This window comes from Hyla sarda, chromosome 4, assembly GCF_029499605.1.
Source record: "Hyla sarda isolate aHylSar1 chromosome 4, aHylSar1.hap1, whole genome shotgun sequence".
NCBI lineage: Eukaryota > Metazoa > Chordata > Amphibia > Anura > Hylidae > Hyla > Hyla sarda.
The window spans coordinates 164,593,791-164,611,508 of NC_079192.1; the positions used below are offsets into that span (position 1 = coordinate 164,593,791).

The window sequence follows — 17,718 nt, forward strand, 5'->3', positions numbered from 1 at the left end:
TGGGGGGACTGTACTGCACCTAATGTGGGGGGACTGTACTGCACCTAATGTGGGGGAACTTTACTGCACCTAATGTGGGCAAACTGTACTGCACCTAATATGGGGAGCTATACTGCACCTAATGTGGGGGAACTGTACTGCACCTAATGTGGGGAACTGTACTGCACATAATGTGGGGAACTATACTACACCTAATGTGGGGGAACTGTACTGGTGCAAAAACTGGTGTTTTTGCTTCTGTTTTTTTTAGGTATAAAAAAATAAAAATAATAAAAAAAATAAAAACAAGTGGAAACCTAGCCTTACACCTACAATGGCAAATGCCCCCCAATATTTTGTTGCTTGAATGATTTTAAAACATTGAATATTGGAGATCGGTTTACATTATTTTTCAAAAAAATTGTACAATTATAAGTTCTACAACTTCTATATACTTAGGATTTGAATTCCCATTTCAGGATCTTTGCTTGCTGTGAATGGAAACATGCATCTCTAGAAAAGGGGTGAGGAATTGAAACACAAAGCTTGTAACAACACTGAATAACTTCTTAGGAACAAAAAAATCTTCCAAAACCAAACAACAAAAAAAGACGTAATTTTAAATAGCTTATCTTATCACACTTAACTGTTTCCAATAATCACAGTCACAAGGCCAAACTGGTTGTGATATTCAGTTATGTGATCATCTGATAAAATACGACTGAAACATATAAAAGACTGGCATGACTTGGGTATGGTATATGCAAAAGAACATATTTCAGGTAAGTGCAAGTATTGTGCAATGGAATAGAGTCTTACTGTTTTTCAGTCTGCTGGTTTATTTGTCACATAGACTATTTTATGCTCTATTTAAGGATCACATCATCCTTACATGGTTTAAAATGTCTTTTAACAGACTAATTCACCTTATTGTACCACATAATTGTCTTTGAACACATCCTATACTTATCTTTATTTTCCTTATATATTCTAATATTATTGTATTTGTTTAAGATATTGTGTATTTTATATATTTATATGAATTACTAACCTTACCTTGGACTCATTTCTCCTCAATGTACTATACTTTGCTATGAGACTTTGTCAAATACATATGAGATATATCTTATGTATCATTTTGTTTTGTTTGTGTCATGTCTGGGCAGGGAAGGAGTGCACACTATTCTCATCCACTCTCTCTATCCCTGCCTACTTATGTACCCGCCCTAGGTAGCGGGTCCGTTACCACAGTGACAGTCCCTACTTACAATAGGTGAGGGCAGTCCAGTCAAAATTATAAACTGTAATGCAGACGGAGGTCAGGACACAGAATGGAATAACTCAGACTTACAATAAAATAACTAAACATACAAACAATAAGTCGCTGTCTACAGTCCAAGTCGTTACCAAGAGGTTACTGATAAGCCAATTCACAAAGCCAGGAGAAGAGTCAGAGAGCGGAGCCAAGGGGTCAAAATGCCAGATATAACAGATACAATATGAATGCTAGCTAGGAGTACACAGAGCCCTTTAGCAGGCAAGGATTGGAAGTAAACAATTACATTGACGTGATCTAAGGTGATACAAGGTGCTCAACCTCAAGTGCAGTTGTGCACCTACGTTGGAGTGGAGGACCTGCACCTATAGATCACAATGTGGTTTCACTGCTGTGGTTAATGTAAAGAATGACATTAGCTAACCCTCAAAACTGATGTAAAATTGAGATATTAGTTAGTATATCCTTATATGAAGGACACACTTGAGCCTGCACACCACGCCAAGGTTTCTCAAATGGTGCGCATTGGGGTTTGTTTTAGACGTTTGTATGCAAGAGGCTAAACTCCTGTTGTCTTTCAGAATGTATTTGAATAGAAGTCTGTGTGTTTTCGCCACTTTGCTCATCTGTACATGGGCTTCTTCCTTCTTCGATCTGGAATGGAGTACATGGAAGTCAAAATACGGTGAGATAGGAGTACAGTATGTGAATAGAAAATAGTTTATTTGTGATAAAGTGTTCAGTCACTGAATATTTGCCACAAAAGAATGATCCTGTTAATTATTTTGACAGAATGCATTGCCGTCTATGGGAATGGCAATATTCGCACAATCCTAGTGCTTGCCAGAAATTTCAGAGTGTGAACCTAGCCTTACAGTAGGCTTATTGCCACATAGTTACTGCATAATGTAAGGTTACCTGCATACATCAGGATGTATGCCCAGGATGCTGGCCTCATCAAAACTACATATATAAAACTACTATATAAGAAATATAAGAAATCTGACCTGTCTCATTCTCTGTGATAATATGAAATTCATAAATCAATTATTAATTCACACTTACAATATGTCTACATTCCGTTGGCATGATTTGTCCTTTCACTTTTTTAAAACATTAGAGGGCTTAGACCTTTAGCAATTTTCCAAAAACATTTTAAAATCAGATTTTTTTTCAGGATCTGTGCAGTTTAACCCTTTAGGTGTTTCACAGAAATTAACACAAGTTGGAGGCAGAATAAAAAAATATATATATATTTGTTTCTTGCAAATATTCCAATTTAATTATTTTATTTTGTAACACCGCAGGTGTTGACAGAAAAATGCAACTCAATATTTAATACCCAAAATATACCCAAAAATATCCCATATGTATCACTAGAGCCTTACATGACTCCAACTTAGGCCTCAGGCACAAAGGAGCACCTAGTGGTTTTTGGGGCCCCTTTTTATTTAGGATATGTTGCAGGCATCATATCAAGTTGGTTGAGGCCAAATTTTGCAAGACCAGAGGAAATTATTAATAGTACCATTCTGGGGTACTTGGGACATTTTGATTCCTTTTTATAATTTTTTTATGGGGTGAAACAAATAGAATAAAAAATCTGCTGTTGTTTTTATTTATTTTGTATTCTCCGGGTGGTAGAAATCACATGTTAAAGTTATTCTGCAGGTTGGAACAATTACAATACCTATTCTTATGATGTTTTATACCACCTTTTAGCCCATATTTGGACCTATTCTTTTTAATTAATGTTTATTAGAGTATTTTAGATGTAGTATCACTAGAGCTCTTTACAGCTGGATCACAATCTCCCACCATCTACTGGTTAGGCCAGGTTCACACTACGGAATTTCCGCCTGAAATTCCGCTTTGAAATTGCAGGCGGAAGTTTCGCTAGCTAAAATGTATAGTGTAGTGAATGGGTTTCCGTTCACAAATTCACACTTGGGAAAATCCGCTTGGAAATTTTCTCCTGATGAATGGCGTTGCCCATTTTTCAGACGGAAATACTCGCGGAACACTTTGCAGCCTATTGGAGACTGCAGTGTCCACGCGGTCCTAGCACCGACTGATTCAGTCAGCTGGCCGCACACGGAATCTCCGGGCGGAAATTTTCTGCCCGAAGATTCCGTAGTCTGAACCTAGCCTTATACCTCTAGCTACAGTGTACAGTCAAGAATCTGACTTGTTTACTGATTGGCTGTACAATAAAATGCAATAGGAAATCATGTGTGAACAATCCTTTTTAAATAGTAAGACAACTAATAATAGGGTTTTTTATAACTAAATTTTAGATTTTATATAAGCATAACACCTTATAGATAATAAAATGTAACTCTATAGAAACACTATAGAACCCCATAAAAGGTTCCCCTACCCATTAGATGTGTGTTGATAGAACTCTAATCTGTATTTGGGGGGAAGCTCCTACATCTTCCTTGACAGATGTTTTATGGGGCACTGCTCGCTGCTGCCACCTCTGTGTCAAAGCAGGAACTGTCCAGTGCAGGAGAGGTTTGCTATTGGGATTTGCTCCTACTCTGGACAGTTCCTGACACAGACAGTGGTATCAGCAGAGAGCACTGTGGTCAGATAGAAAATAACTACACAACTTCCTCTGTAGTATACAGCAGCTGATAAGTACTGGAAGGATTAAAGGGGTATTCCAGCAATTTATTTTATTTGACTATGCTACAGAGGCTGTAAAGTTAGCGTAGTTCATAATATAGTGTCTGTACCTGTGTGTGACAGTGGTCTCGCAATTCTTATGTGATTTTCGCCCCAATATTTATTTTTAACAGCATACAAAATTACTCAGGTCTCAGGATTTCCCAGGTTGCAGTGCGTCGAGACCTGACATCACTAGTCAGTTATGCAAAGGGAGCCTGTCCTTCTTCAATGGGTGGAGGGACTGCCGGGTGGAAAAGATTATTTTGCAACAGCTGTAGGCACCCTGGTTAGAAAACACTGGTCTTTTGAATGGAATGCAACTCATTTGTGTTTAAATGGGTGGGGTGGCTGATGCGTGGGAGGGAGGAATGTAACTTCACACTTAGAAACAAGGAACTATGGGATGTGAGACCAAACTCAAACAGGAAATACCCAGTTCACGAAAAGATAGCCTGGCAGGTTCACAAAAAGATAGCCTGGCAACTAATTTACAAATCTGTTCAACTTTCTGGCACCAGTTGATTTATTGATATATTGGTAAAAAATAATGTAAATTGTATTTTAAGTGCTGAATCTGATATATATATATATATATATATATATATATATATATATATATATATATATTGCAATAAATAACATTCATAGTTTTATAGTGCATTCTGGCCATATAAAATTAGGAGCCTAGTTTAAGGCTATGTTCACACAGTGTACCTTCAGGTGTTTGTTTGTTTGTTTGCAAATTTTCACATTAAAGGAGATTTATTAAAACCTATGTGCAGGAAGAGTGGTGCAGTTGCCCATAACAAAAAATTTGATTGCTTATTTGATTTTTAAAAAGGGCTCTAAAAAATTAAAAGAAGCAATCTGATTGGTTGCTATGGGCAACTACACCACTTGTCTTCTACATAGGTTTTGATAAATCTCCCCCCCCCTTAAGTTTGCAAATATGGATACATTTTTTTTTATAAAATATGCTAGAAAATATAGCCCAAAACTGTTTATGCAAGGTGAGGCTTTGTTAAGCCTTTATACACCGCATATTTCATAATAGAATTCAAAAACAAATATGATATGTTAACAAGCACTGTATAGGATTCAGTGTTTTATACTAGCTAAAACTAGCTAAAAGTCTGAGAATAATTTGCCCCTACTGGTTACCGATGAGTAATGGAATAAAAACAAAATTTTGCCAGATAAAAAATATCCAACTACTAAGGAAGAGCAGTTGCGGAGAAAAATTTGGGAAGACACTTGGCACAAAGTGGAGGAACATAATAGACGTGCGGACCGTGGCCTTTCCAAATACTGGATGGCAATGAATCAATTTGCAGACATAGTAAGTAGTTACTATACATATATATTAAGTTACTGGATCCACTACTGCTCCCTGAAATTCTCCACATGTTCGTGTTGTTTAGGGGAGAACCTCCTCCAGATCTTGCTGTTTATGTTGTTCCCCGGCCAAGGTCCATCTAGGACCTCAGATTCAGAGTACTGAAGAACATTGGGGGAGATTTATCAAAACAGTGTAGAGGAAAAGTTGACCAGTTGCCCATAGCAACCAATAAGATTGCTTCTTTCATTTTTCACATGCCTTTTTAAAAATGAAAGAAGAAAGCAGATTCGTTGCTATGGGCAACTGGTCAACTTCTCTGCAATCTCCCGCACTATGCATAGGGTAGTCTGAAAATCTGGTAGCCCTTTTACATTCAGAAAGGGGGGCAGGGAATCGGACAACCAACACCAAAGTCAAAAGGAGGCCAGCAGGTCTAAAGGGGTACCCCACTCCCAAGCATTCAGAACTTTTAGTTCCAAACGCTGAGAGCAGGCTTTGGGGGTCGCCATGACCCCTCGTAACATCACACCCCTCCCCTCGTGATGTCACGCCCCGCACCCTCAATGCAAGTCTTGCATTGAGGGGGCAGGATGTGACGTCATAAGGGGCAGGGCGTGACATCACAAGGGGGTGAGGTGACCCCCAAAGCCCGCTCTCAACGTTTGGAACTATATGTTCCGAACACTGGAGAGGGAGGTATATCTTTAACCCTGCTGCCCTCCTTTTGACTTTGGTGTTGGTTGTCCGATTCCCTGCCCCCCTTTCTGAATGTAAAAGGGCTACCAGATTCTCAGACTACCCTATGCATAGTGAAGGAGATTGCAGAGAAGTTGACCAGTTGCCCATAGCAACGAATCAGCTTGCTTCTTTCATTTTTAAAAAGGCATGTGAAAAATGAAAGAAGCAATCTTATTGGTTGCTATGGGCAACTGGTCAACTTTTCCTGCAGATCCACCGCTGAAGGACCGCTGCATGGTGGCTTCACATGTGCCTGCTCGGAGTGGCAATACACCGCTACAAGCAGACACACTACAATGTGCGAGTCTCAGCATGCATGCGCAGTATACTCGCACATCGCAGCTGCTCATGGCCTAGCTCAGGGAGCAGAGGGAGCGGCCGCGATGTGTGCAAGTACACCGCGAATGCGCCGCAACTTGCACATCTCAGCACTGTGTCTGCTCGTAGTGGCGTATTGGACTCAGGACCCCCGGACAGGCAGGGGGAGAGTAGCGGGCGGCGGCGGCGGTCTATGGCACCACAAAAGCCACTGCAGTGCATTGATTTATGATCTGCAATGATCTGCAGCGGTGTCGCGGGGGGATAAATAGCCGATAACTTATACCGGAATATCAGTATAAGTTATCGGCTATCGGCCCTAACCTCCACCGGTTATCGGTATCGGCCCTAAAAAAACGATATTGGTCGATCCCTAGATAAAACACCATTCACAATAGCTGCACCTCAGAGCTTAGAGTAACCCTCCCTGTGGGATGACCTTAGCAAAGGTCACAGAGAATGTCGAGTAGCTTCTCCAATGCATGTGATTGGGACAGATCCTGTTTGTTGTTGCTTATGGCCATAAGACTTGCTGTAAAGCAAAGTCACTAAATGCTGTTAATAGTTCAGGCAAGATGGCTGTCCCTATGATAAACAAACAAACAACAAAATCATGTAGAAAAAAAGAACACATTTCAGTAGCTGACTGTAAGCGATACTTCCCTTTAGGCTAGGTTCAGACTATGGAATCTACGGGCAGAAGATAGACTGCAATGTGTTCCGCACGGATTTCCGCATGAAGAATGAGCAACGCCATTCTTCAGGCGGAAATTTCCAAGCGGATTTTCCATTCACAAATTCCACTTCACAAATTCCAAAGTGTGAATTTGTGAACGGAAACCCATTCACTACACTATACATTTTAGCAAGTGGAATTTCTGCCTGCAATTTCAAAGCAGAATTGCAGGCGGAAATTCCGTAGTCTGAACCTAGCCTTAAGCTTCTGGGTGTAAATAAAGCTGTTTCTATTCAATGATAGTAAGCAGAGGACAATGCATGTTTGTAAGTGTTTTCTGACTATACTATAGACACCTGAAGAAGTCAAAAGAAGGAGCTGCCTAAAAACAAATGGGGCTGAAGCCTCGGCTCCCAGTTTAAGCTATGGACTAAGAGATGGGCTACCTGACCATGTTGACTGGAGGGAGTCCAAGTGTGTGACAGAAGCAAAGAATCAAGGGATGTGCGGATCATGTTGGGCGTTTGCAACAGTAAGCATTCTCTGTTTTATCTTTAACTTTATAATGTGTTCTTGTCCTCTACAGTGAATAGAGGGTTAAATAAATATTTCTGTCTTTAAGGTGGGTGTGGTTGAATCCCGACTCTGCATAAAGAACCATAAACTGATAGCCCTGAGTGAGCAGCAGCTGGTGGACTGTGATAATGTGGATGAGGCATGTTGTGGCGGGCTCCCGATTTATGCACTGAAGTATATAACAGAGAATGGAGTCATGAAAGCTGAAGATTATGAATATGAAACAAGGGTATATCTTTTCTTCTCTTCTTTTATTCTGAGGGTAGCAATAAGGAATATGCCCGACGTTGACATGAAATAGTGTAGCCCTATAATATACTGTATAATTGTGGACCAACTATACATATGTCTTGTGTAGTAGGGGCTTGTGTGTTATGGATTTGGAATAAATTGCCCATAGAACCCTTTGGGTTTAAACTGCACCTCCTTGTGTCTCTGATTTTACATTTCTAGAAGAATCTGAGAGAAAAAAAAAATGTGGCATGACATGGTCATCGCATATAGTATTATGAAAGCAGTCATTCTGTTATGATACTTAGCCCTAATTTTGCAACTAATGCACATAGTATCTCAATATAATATAGTAACATATATAGACATTTATCAACGGGTTTAGTCAGGTTTTCTTTACTATAATTGTCGCAAAATTGTCGCAACTGCGACTACACGCTTTTTCATCCAACATTTTGACTGGAAAGCGAGAAAAGCAAGTTTTCCTAAAATTTACTATGTAGTAATAATTTTAAAATGGACTACGGGTAGTCAGGTATTTATTAACTGCGACAGTCGCAACTGCGCAAAAAAAAGTCGCAACAGCGTTAAAAATTGACTAAATTTACTCCAGCTCAAACATGGAGCAGAAAAAGCTACTACCAAAGTAAAAAAGGAAAAATTGCTTACGTGAAAGAAAATTATCAACAGGCTGAAACCAGTTGATAAATAAGTCACATAAGCAAAAAAAAAGTAAGGAAAAAATTACTAAAAAAAGGAATACATAAGCAAACATTGATAAATGTCCCTCATAGTTCTTAAGGTTAAAAAAAGACCAGAGTCCATCAAGTTCAACCTATAACCCTAATGAGTCCCTACTGAGTTGATCCAGAGGAAGGCAAAAAATCCTAAAATGTTAAGTTAAAAAGGTGTTGTCTAGCTGTCATGGTTGCTCTATTTGTACTGTATGCACATAATGAATGTAAAAAATGCACTTTAGAGGGAACCTACCATCACTTTCATGCTGCCAGAACCACAAGTAAACAGGGTGGCTCCTGGTGGCTTCTCCCCACCCTAACAACCTTGATTAATTTTACCAAATATAAGGCGTAGCAGCGCGTTATATATGATAAAATCTTCATCCTCACCATCCCCGGGGGACGTTCCTGTCCGCAGGGGTGGTGAGGATAGGAAGTTAGTAAGCCTCTCCCGCCGACCCAGTAAGTAGTTCCCTGGACAGAGAGCTATACTTACCTAATCCCATCAGCTGTGCTGCAATGACGCCCCCACAGCGTGATTGACAGGCCTCGCCACCACTCTGTTCCCTAAGCAGTAGGAGGCGAACGATGATGCCGGCTGGGTAACTGGCGGTCAATCACACAAGAGGGCATGATTACAGTGCAGCCAACATTTGGGCATATGGAAAAACTATCAATCAAGGCTGGTAGGTCAGGCAGAAGCCACCAAGGACTTCTGGTTCAAGCCAAGAACCAGACTATGCGGCTGCTATGGTGGCCCTTGGAGAGGGGGGACCCCATCCTGGTTGGTTCCATTCCTTTTTTTTATTAGTGAAATATTTGCTGTGGGCCCTTTTCATATATGTACACCTCTGGTTCAGGCAGAATGAAAGTGATGACAGGTTCACTTTAATGATATGAACTAATAAAGACAAAAGTGTGCAATTCTGCAATTTATACCCCCAAATTACCATAAGCTAAAGAGGAACCTACTGTATGTATAAGGCTGTATCAGAAATCATTACCCACATTTTTATTAGAATAGCTACATATACATGCTTTAGTGTTCTGCATTTTTATAACATTATAGCATGCATTAGTTATGGTGTTCTGCCATTTTTCTTTAAATGTGAAAATATGATAGAAAAATTACAAATATACAAATATAATATGTGTCACGGGTATTAAGGCTGCGTTCACACGTACAGGTTTTTAAGTGCAAATATTACTTACAAAGCAATTAGTGGATTGGAAAAGAGAAGTGCTGTCTTTCCTTTATATGTCTCCTCTATTTATGATCTGTGTTTGGCTTTCTGAATGTAATGTGTTAACTTACCTTAACCCCTTAAGGACTCAGGGTTTTTCCGTTTTTGCACTTTCGTTTTTTCCTCCTTACCTTTTAAAAATCATAACCCTTTCAATTTTCCACCTAAAAATCCATATTATGGCTTATTTTTTGCGTCGCCAATTCTACTTTGCAGTGACATTAGTCATTTTACCCAAAAATGCACGGCGAAACGGAAAAAAAAATCATTGTGCGACAAAATCGAAAAAAAAAACGCCATTTTGTAACTTTTGGGGGCTTTCGTTTCTACGCAGTGCATATTTCGGTAAAAATTACACCTTATCATTATTCTGTAGGTCCATACGGTTAAAATGATACCCTACTTATATAGGTTTGATTTTGTCGCACTTCTGGAAAAAATCATAACTACATGCAGGAAAATTTATACGTTTAAAAATGTCATCTTCTGACCCCTATAACTTTTTTATTTTTCCACGTATGGGGTGGTATGAGGACTCATTTTTTGCGCCGTGATCTGAAGTTTTTATCGGTATGATTTTTGTTTTGATCGGACTTTTTGATCACTTTTTATTCATTTTTTAATGATATAAAAAGTGACCAAAATACGCTTTTTTGGACTTTGGAATTTTTTTGCGCGTACGCCATTGACCGTACGGCTTAATTAATGATATATTTTTATAGTTCGGACATTTACGCACGCGGCGATACCACATATGTTTATTTTTTATTTTTTTTACACTGTTTTATTTTTTTTATGGGAAAAGGGGGGTGATTCAAACTTTTATTAGGGAAGGGGTTAAATGACCTTTATTAACACTTTTTTTTTACATTTTTTTTGCAGTGTTATAGGTCCCATAGGGACCTATAACACTGCACACACTGATCTCTAATGCTGATCACTGGCGTGCATTAACACGCCTGTGATCAGCATTATCGGCGCTTGACTGCTCCTGCCTGGATCTCAGGCACGGAGCAGTCATTCGTCGATCGGACACCGGGGAGGCAGGTAAGAGCCCTCCCGGTGTCCGATCAGCTGTTCGGGATGCCGCGATTTCACCGCGGCGGTCCCGAACAGCCCGACTGAGCAGCCGGGTCACTTTCACTTTCACTTTAGAAGCGGCGGTCAGCTTTGACCGCCGCTTCTAAAGGGTTAATACCGCACATCGCCGCGATCGGCGATGTGTGGTATTAGCCGCGGGTCCCGGCCGTTGATTACCGCCGGGACCGACGCGATATGATGCGGGATCGCGGCGCGATCCCGCTTCATATCGCGGGAGCCGGCGCAGGATGGAAATATACGTCCTGCGTCGTTAAGGGGTTAAAGGGGTTCTCCGGTGCTTAGACATCTTATCCCCTATCCAAAGGATGCCTGATCGCGGGAGTCCCGCTGCTGGGGACCCCCGTGATCTTGCATGCGGCACTCCGTTTATAATCAGTCCCCGGAGCGTGTTCACTCCGGGTCTGATTATGGATGACCACAAGGCCTGCGGCGTGTGACGTCACACCTCTGCCCCCGTGTGACATCACGCTCCGCCCCTCAATGCAAGCCTACGGGAGGGGGCTTGATAGCTGTCACGCCCCCTCCCATAGGCTTGCATTGAGGGGCGGAGCGTGATGTCACACGGGGGCGGAGGTGTGACGTCACTCGCCGCCGGCCCCGTGATCGACAGTAATCAGACCCGGAGCGAACACGCTCCGGGGACTGATTACAAACGGGGTGCCGCGTGCAAGATCACGGGGGTCCCCAGTGGTGGGACTCCCGCGATCAGGCATCTTATCCCCTATCCTTTGGATAGGGGAAAAGATGTGTAAGCACCGGAGTACCCCTTTAAAAGGGTTATGCAGCAAAAACATATTTTTTCTTTTTTAAATGAATGTGCCCAGTATGTGTGATATAAAAAACCCTGTTCTTGCCCCTAGTCTCAGGTGAACTTCACTTCATGGTGCTGAAGAAAATATGTCACATTGCTGCTCAGCCAATCCCTAGCCGCTGTGGCGTCCCAGGCGGCAATGTGATGGCCAGGTGGCAATGTGATGTGCCATCTGCAGCACCAGAAAGTTCACAGGAGACAAGGCACCATAATAACTGAGGCTGCAGGAGCAAAGAAGGTAAGTACAGGTGCTTTTTAAAGGGGTACTCTGCTGGAAAACTTTTTTTATTTAAATCAACTGGTGCCAGAAAGTTAAATAGATTTGTAAATTACTTCTATTAAAAAATCTTAATATTTCCAGTACTTATTAGCTGCTGAATATTACAGAGGAAATTCTTTTCTTTTTGGAACACAGAGCTCTCTGCTGAATCACGAGCACAGTGCTCTCTGCTGACATCTCTGTCCATTTTAAGAACTGTCCATTTTAAGAACTGTAGGAGAAAATCCCCATAGCAAACATATGCTGCTCTGGACAGTTCTTAAAATGGACAGAGATGTCAGCAGAGAGCACTGTGTTCCAAAAAGAAAATATTTTTTTCTGCAGTATTCAGCAGCTAATAAGTACTGGAAGGATTAAGATTTTTTAATAGAAGTAATTTACAAATCTGTTTAACTTTCTGGCACCAGTTGATTTAAAAAAAAAAAGTTTTCCACCGGAGTACCCCTTTAATGCTATCACACGGCCTGGGCACATTTATAAAAAGAAATGTTCTTGCTAGATAACCCTTTGAAATCTAATAACAATCTACCTCAAATTGATTTCAATGGGAAATATTCATCTCAGTTAAGATGTTGTGTGAATTAACAATTCATGTGGCAGAAAAATAAGAAGCGGCATGTCATTTATTGGTGCGGATTGCACACAGAACCTCAAAGATATTTATTTATTAATTTACAATCCTTGTATACAATGTGTCAAATTTACATATCCATATAGGAAGTCCACACTAAAAATATGCCCGTGAGATCTTACAGGCAGATTTCCTAAAAAATTCTTGCCTGATTTTTCTGCCTCAGATAAGAGACGTGTGAACATACCCTAATGGGATGAATATGTTAAATATTGTCAAAAAACTAATAGTTTTTTTTTCTTTTTTTTTCTTTAAACAAGCAAAAAGAGTGTGCATTTAAGGAAGATAAAGCAATGACGTTGAATTTAACCAAATACTACAACCTGCCTGATGAAAATAGCATGGTGTCTTCAGTGGCACTAGAGGGACCTGTGGCTGTAGGGTTTGCGGTAGACATGGATTTCATGCACTATAGCCGTGGTAACACAACAATATCTTTTCTACTGTTTATAAGCTAATCTCACTGTCATTATAATATTCTGCTCTGTTTTAGTTATATATAAATGCAGTTATGCCAACATGGCATGTATCTCAAAATGGGTCAAATTTGGCATAGCAAATATTATTAAATTTAATTGAGCATAACATGATGACACATTTTCATCAGTCAAAAGGAAATGGAAATGAAAATGCTGATGTGTCCATGCTATGTTCCTGTAAAATTACATATAAACTGATGTATTTTGCATCTCATAGAAATGTTAAATGGGCACTCTCATTAAAACTAATTTTTGCTGTTCTATGTTTTATTTGTGTTTAAAAAAGCTGCCACTAGGTGTCTCCCTACTTATCCAGAGCACATTTTCCCCCATTTTTTGCACAAAATTTGGACTCCTACTGGCCTGGCAGAAGTCCAAAATAAGGAAATGCTGAGGGGGGGGGGGGGGTGTGCAGTCTTAGCCAATCATAGCTCATCTCACACACTGAACTGCTCTGGGCTGTGTAGCAGAGTGAGGGAGGAAGTTCTCCCCTGTATGGCTTCAGATGATATCACGCCTGTTGGGTAACGTCCCTTCCCAGTCTGTGAATCTGACTGAGACTGAGGAGAAAATACAGAGCAATATTATTGTAGAAAAAAAATTATAAAAATAAAGGCAGAGGGTGGTTTTTCATGTTGGGGGCAGTAAACTAGGTGGATTATAAAATTTAACTTGATTATAAAATCAAGGGTAGATCTATCCAGATGGACATTAATATTCCATAGTTTTTCTAAAAGATAAAAGTTAATATATTATTTGTGGCTAAAAAACACCTTCAACTGTTACCTTACACTAGTCAGTTGGTCAGAAGCCTTACACACTGTACCATTTTGCCATCCTTCACTAGTAGGTGAAGGATTTGCACGTTTTGTCTTCCTATTAGAGTTTTTTTCAACTCTTCAGAAAACTTACACCTATCATTTTATTTTTACACAAGGAATATTTGACGGGGATTGTGCAGAAAATGCTAACCATGCAATTATTGCTATGGGATATGGCATTGAAAAGGATGAAGATGGGGAGGAGCAGCCATACTGGATAATAAAGAATAGGTAAGACAAAAATGCAATGACTAGATATATTTGAGGAGCTAACCCTTTATGGACCTTATATTGGACAAAATGTAGGTACGCCTGTTCATGTATGTATGGTATCTCACATAGGTGAGTGCACCCCTCACATTTTTTTTTTGTAAATATTTTAATATTCATGGGACAACACTGAAGAAATGACACTCTGCTACAATGTATTAGTGAGTGCACAGCCTGTATAACAGTGTTTAATGTTGTGTCCCCTCAAAATAACTTAACACATAGCTATTAGTGCCTAATCCTTTGGATAGGGGATAAGATGTCTAAGCACTGGAGAACCCCTTTAAGCCTCTTAGGCCTGGAGTTCACCAGAGATTCACAGGTTGCCACTAAAATACTTTCCCATCCTCCAAGACGACATGATGGAACTGGTTAATGTTAACCTTGCGCTCCTCCACCTTCTGTTTGAGTATGCTCTGCAGATGCTCAATAGAGTTTAGGTCTGGAGACATGCTGGGACAGTCCATTATCTTTACCCTCAGCTTCTTTAGCAAGGCAGTGGTCATCTCGGAGGTGTGTTTGGGGTTATCATGTTGGAATACTGCCCTGCGGCCCAGTCTCCGAAGGGAGGGGATCGTTTTCTGCTTCAGAATGTCACAGTAAATATTGACATTCATGGTTTCCTCAATAAACTGTAGCTCCCCAGTTCCAGCAGCTCTCATGCAGGCCCAGACCATGACACTCCCACCACCATGCTTGACTGTAGAAAAGACACATTTGTCTTTGTTCTTCTTTGCCACCACACACTTTTGACACGATTTGAACCAGACAGGTTTCTCTTGGTCTCATTGGATCAAAGGACATGGTTTAAGTAATCCATTTCCTTAGTCTGCTTGTCTTTATTGTGGATGATCTTTAGTAGAGGCTTCAATCTCAGATGACAGCCATACAGAACAAATTAATACAGTGTGTGCTGTACGGTCTGAGCACTGACAAGCTGACCCCTGCCCTCCATTCCTTCAAACTGGAAGCATTCATACATCTATTTCCAAAAGACAACCCCCTGGTTATGACGATGAGCATGTGCGCTTAACTTCTTTGGTCGAACATAGTGAGGCCTGTTCTGAGTGTAATCTGTTCTGTAAAACCACTGAATGGTCTTGGCCACCATGCTTGCAGCCCAGTTTCAGGGTCTTGGCAGACTTTTTATAGCCTGGACCATCTTTATATAGAGCAACAATGATTTCTTTCAGTGCCATGTTAAACTTCCAGGGATCATTATTAGAGAATGTGAGAGCGATAACACCTAATTTAAGGTACTTGCCCCCTATTCACACCTGAGACCTTGTAATACTAACAAGTCATACATGACACCAGGGAGGGGAAATGACTAATTGAGCCCAATTTGGACATATCTACTTAGGGGTATACTCACATTAATAGTTGATTTTAAGTTATTTTGAAGGGACAACAACATTAAACACTGTTATACAGGCTGAGCACTTACTATTTACATTGTAGCAGAGGGTCATTTCTACAGTGATGTCACATGAAAAGATATAATAACATTTAAATAAAATATTTACAAAAATGTGAGGGGTGGACTCACTTATGTGGTATACTGTATATTCAGTATGTATGGTACTTTCTGTGCATGTTCTTTCTAATTCCAATAGAAACAGGTCCTATAGTTTTATTATACAATATTCCCATTGTACCATAAGTTTTACTTACTTTCCATTCTCATTTGCCAAACACGATAAAGTCTCCTCCATATCAAGCCAGCCAATTCACTCAAGGGACCGTTTTATTGAAAATGGGTCTCTAAGCAAAAATAAATGTAGCTCCAACCCCAGTCAAAACTAGATATTTAGATATTTTTTTCTTGTAATTCCTGTCTACATAATAATGTCACATGACTATATAGTGACAAGAAAATACTGCAGGTCTTGACTGTAAGATCAAGGGTAAAAGACACATCCTGCCTATCACTGACAGCCATTGGCTATCAACTAGAATAGAAGAATTTTGGATTTTTTATTGAAGCAATAACATTACTTTTCAATGTACACAATACAAGTCCCTATGGTCGCTTCTAGACTTTTTACAAATGAAATGAAGCTATTCATAGGATTTTGTTTATTCTTTGTTGGGGATGTCGGTTTTTCATTCTGATGACATTTCGTCTATCACTTCCCCAAAGATGTATATACTGCAGAGCGCTACCCATGTTATTTGCCTTTGTTGAACATCCTCTCTATTTGTTAGATAAACAATAAGCAAATATTGATTTCTTCATCCAGAAAATGTGACACAGTTCCGATACAACCTTCTCTGCAACTGGACCCCATGAATTAAGTCAAATTAAGTGGTGATTTAACTTGATTCTGACCTTTAGTAAAACAAACAATGCAGCAAAATACCCTACTGAGCCACTAAGATTGTATCCTATCCCTAGAATTTGCATAGTTTACATCCCTATATCTCCATAACACATAATGGACTCGGCACTGTAAAGACTACATTTTCAAATATTTGCATTGCTGGTTTGCATTTGTGTTGGTACACTGACATTACATTCATTGGATTGCAAAGATACCTCCGGGTAACATCTCTGTGGGAGAGGGCGTTTCAAAGCATATTTACTCACACATAACTACTGTGTGTAAATATATCATTTCAAAGGTATAAGGACCAAGCCCATTTTATTTTAGCATTTTCGTTTTTTCCTCCTCGCCTTCTAAAAATCGTAACTCTTTTATAATTTCACCCACAGACTAGTATGAGGGCTTGTTTTTTGCGCAACCAGTTTTCCTCTGTAATGACATCACTCGTTTTACCATAAAATGTATGGCGCAACCTAAAAACATACTATATGTGTGGGGAAATTAAAAAGAAAACCGCAATTTTGCACATTTTGGAAGGTTTCGTTTTTACGCCGTACAATGTGCGGTAAAAAATCACGTGTTCTTTATTCTGTGGCTCAATAAGATTGAAATGATATCCATAATTACATGCTTCTTTATTATTGTTGTGCTTAAAAAAAATCGCAAACTTTTTAACCAAATGAGTTCGTTTAAAATCCCTCTATTTTGACGACCTATAATTTTTTCATTTTTCCATATAAGCATCGGTATGAGGGCTAATTTTTTGCGCCATGATCTGCACTTTTTATTGATACCACATTTGTGTTTATAAAACTTTTTTTTATTTTTTTATAATTTTTTTTAAATCTAAATTTTAGAAAAAAGCAGCAACTTTGGAGGTGATACCAAATAAGTTTATACATTTTTTTTTTACACTTTTTGGGGGTAAAATGGGAAAAAGGAACATTTTACATTTTTATATGGGAGGGGATTTTTCTAAATTTTTTAAGTTTTTTTTTTACTTCTTTTTTTTTTTTTTTACACTTTTTATGTCCCCATAGGGGACTATTTATAGCAATTATTTGATTGCTTATACTGTTCAGTGCTATGCATAGGGCATAGCACTGATCAGTATTATCGGCTATCTTCTGCTCTGGTCTGCTTGATCTCAGACACGATGTCGGCCATTACCGATGGGTCCCTGGCTGCTATCAGCAGCCGGGACCTGCCGC

The 17,718-nt window shown here is 39.7% G+C and overlaps 1 protein-coding gene across 1 annotated transcript in view; it reads left to right on the forward strand.

The window, feature by feature from the left end:
- LOC130368636 (uncharacterized) overlaps window positions 1-17,718 on the forward strand; it is a 31,057-nt gene that overhangs the window by 9,364 nt on the left and 3,975 nt on the right. The window contains exons 2-7 of the mRNA XM_056572584.1: window positions 1,837-1,940; window positions 5,125-5,267; window positions 7,352-7,531; window positions 7,622-7,804; window positions 12,871-13,030; window positions 14,027-14,141. Coding sequence (XP_056428559.1) covers window positions 1,838-1,940; window positions 5,125-5,267; window positions 7,352-7,531; window positions 7,622-7,804; window positions 12,871-13,030; window positions 14,027-14,141 — 884 coding nt within the window. The 5' untranslated portion in view covers window position 1,837. The remainder of the gene's footprint in view (window positions 1-1,836; window positions 1,941-5,124; window positions 5,268-7,351; window positions 7,532-7,621; window positions 7,805-12,870; window positions 13,031-14,026; window positions 14,142-17,718) is intronic.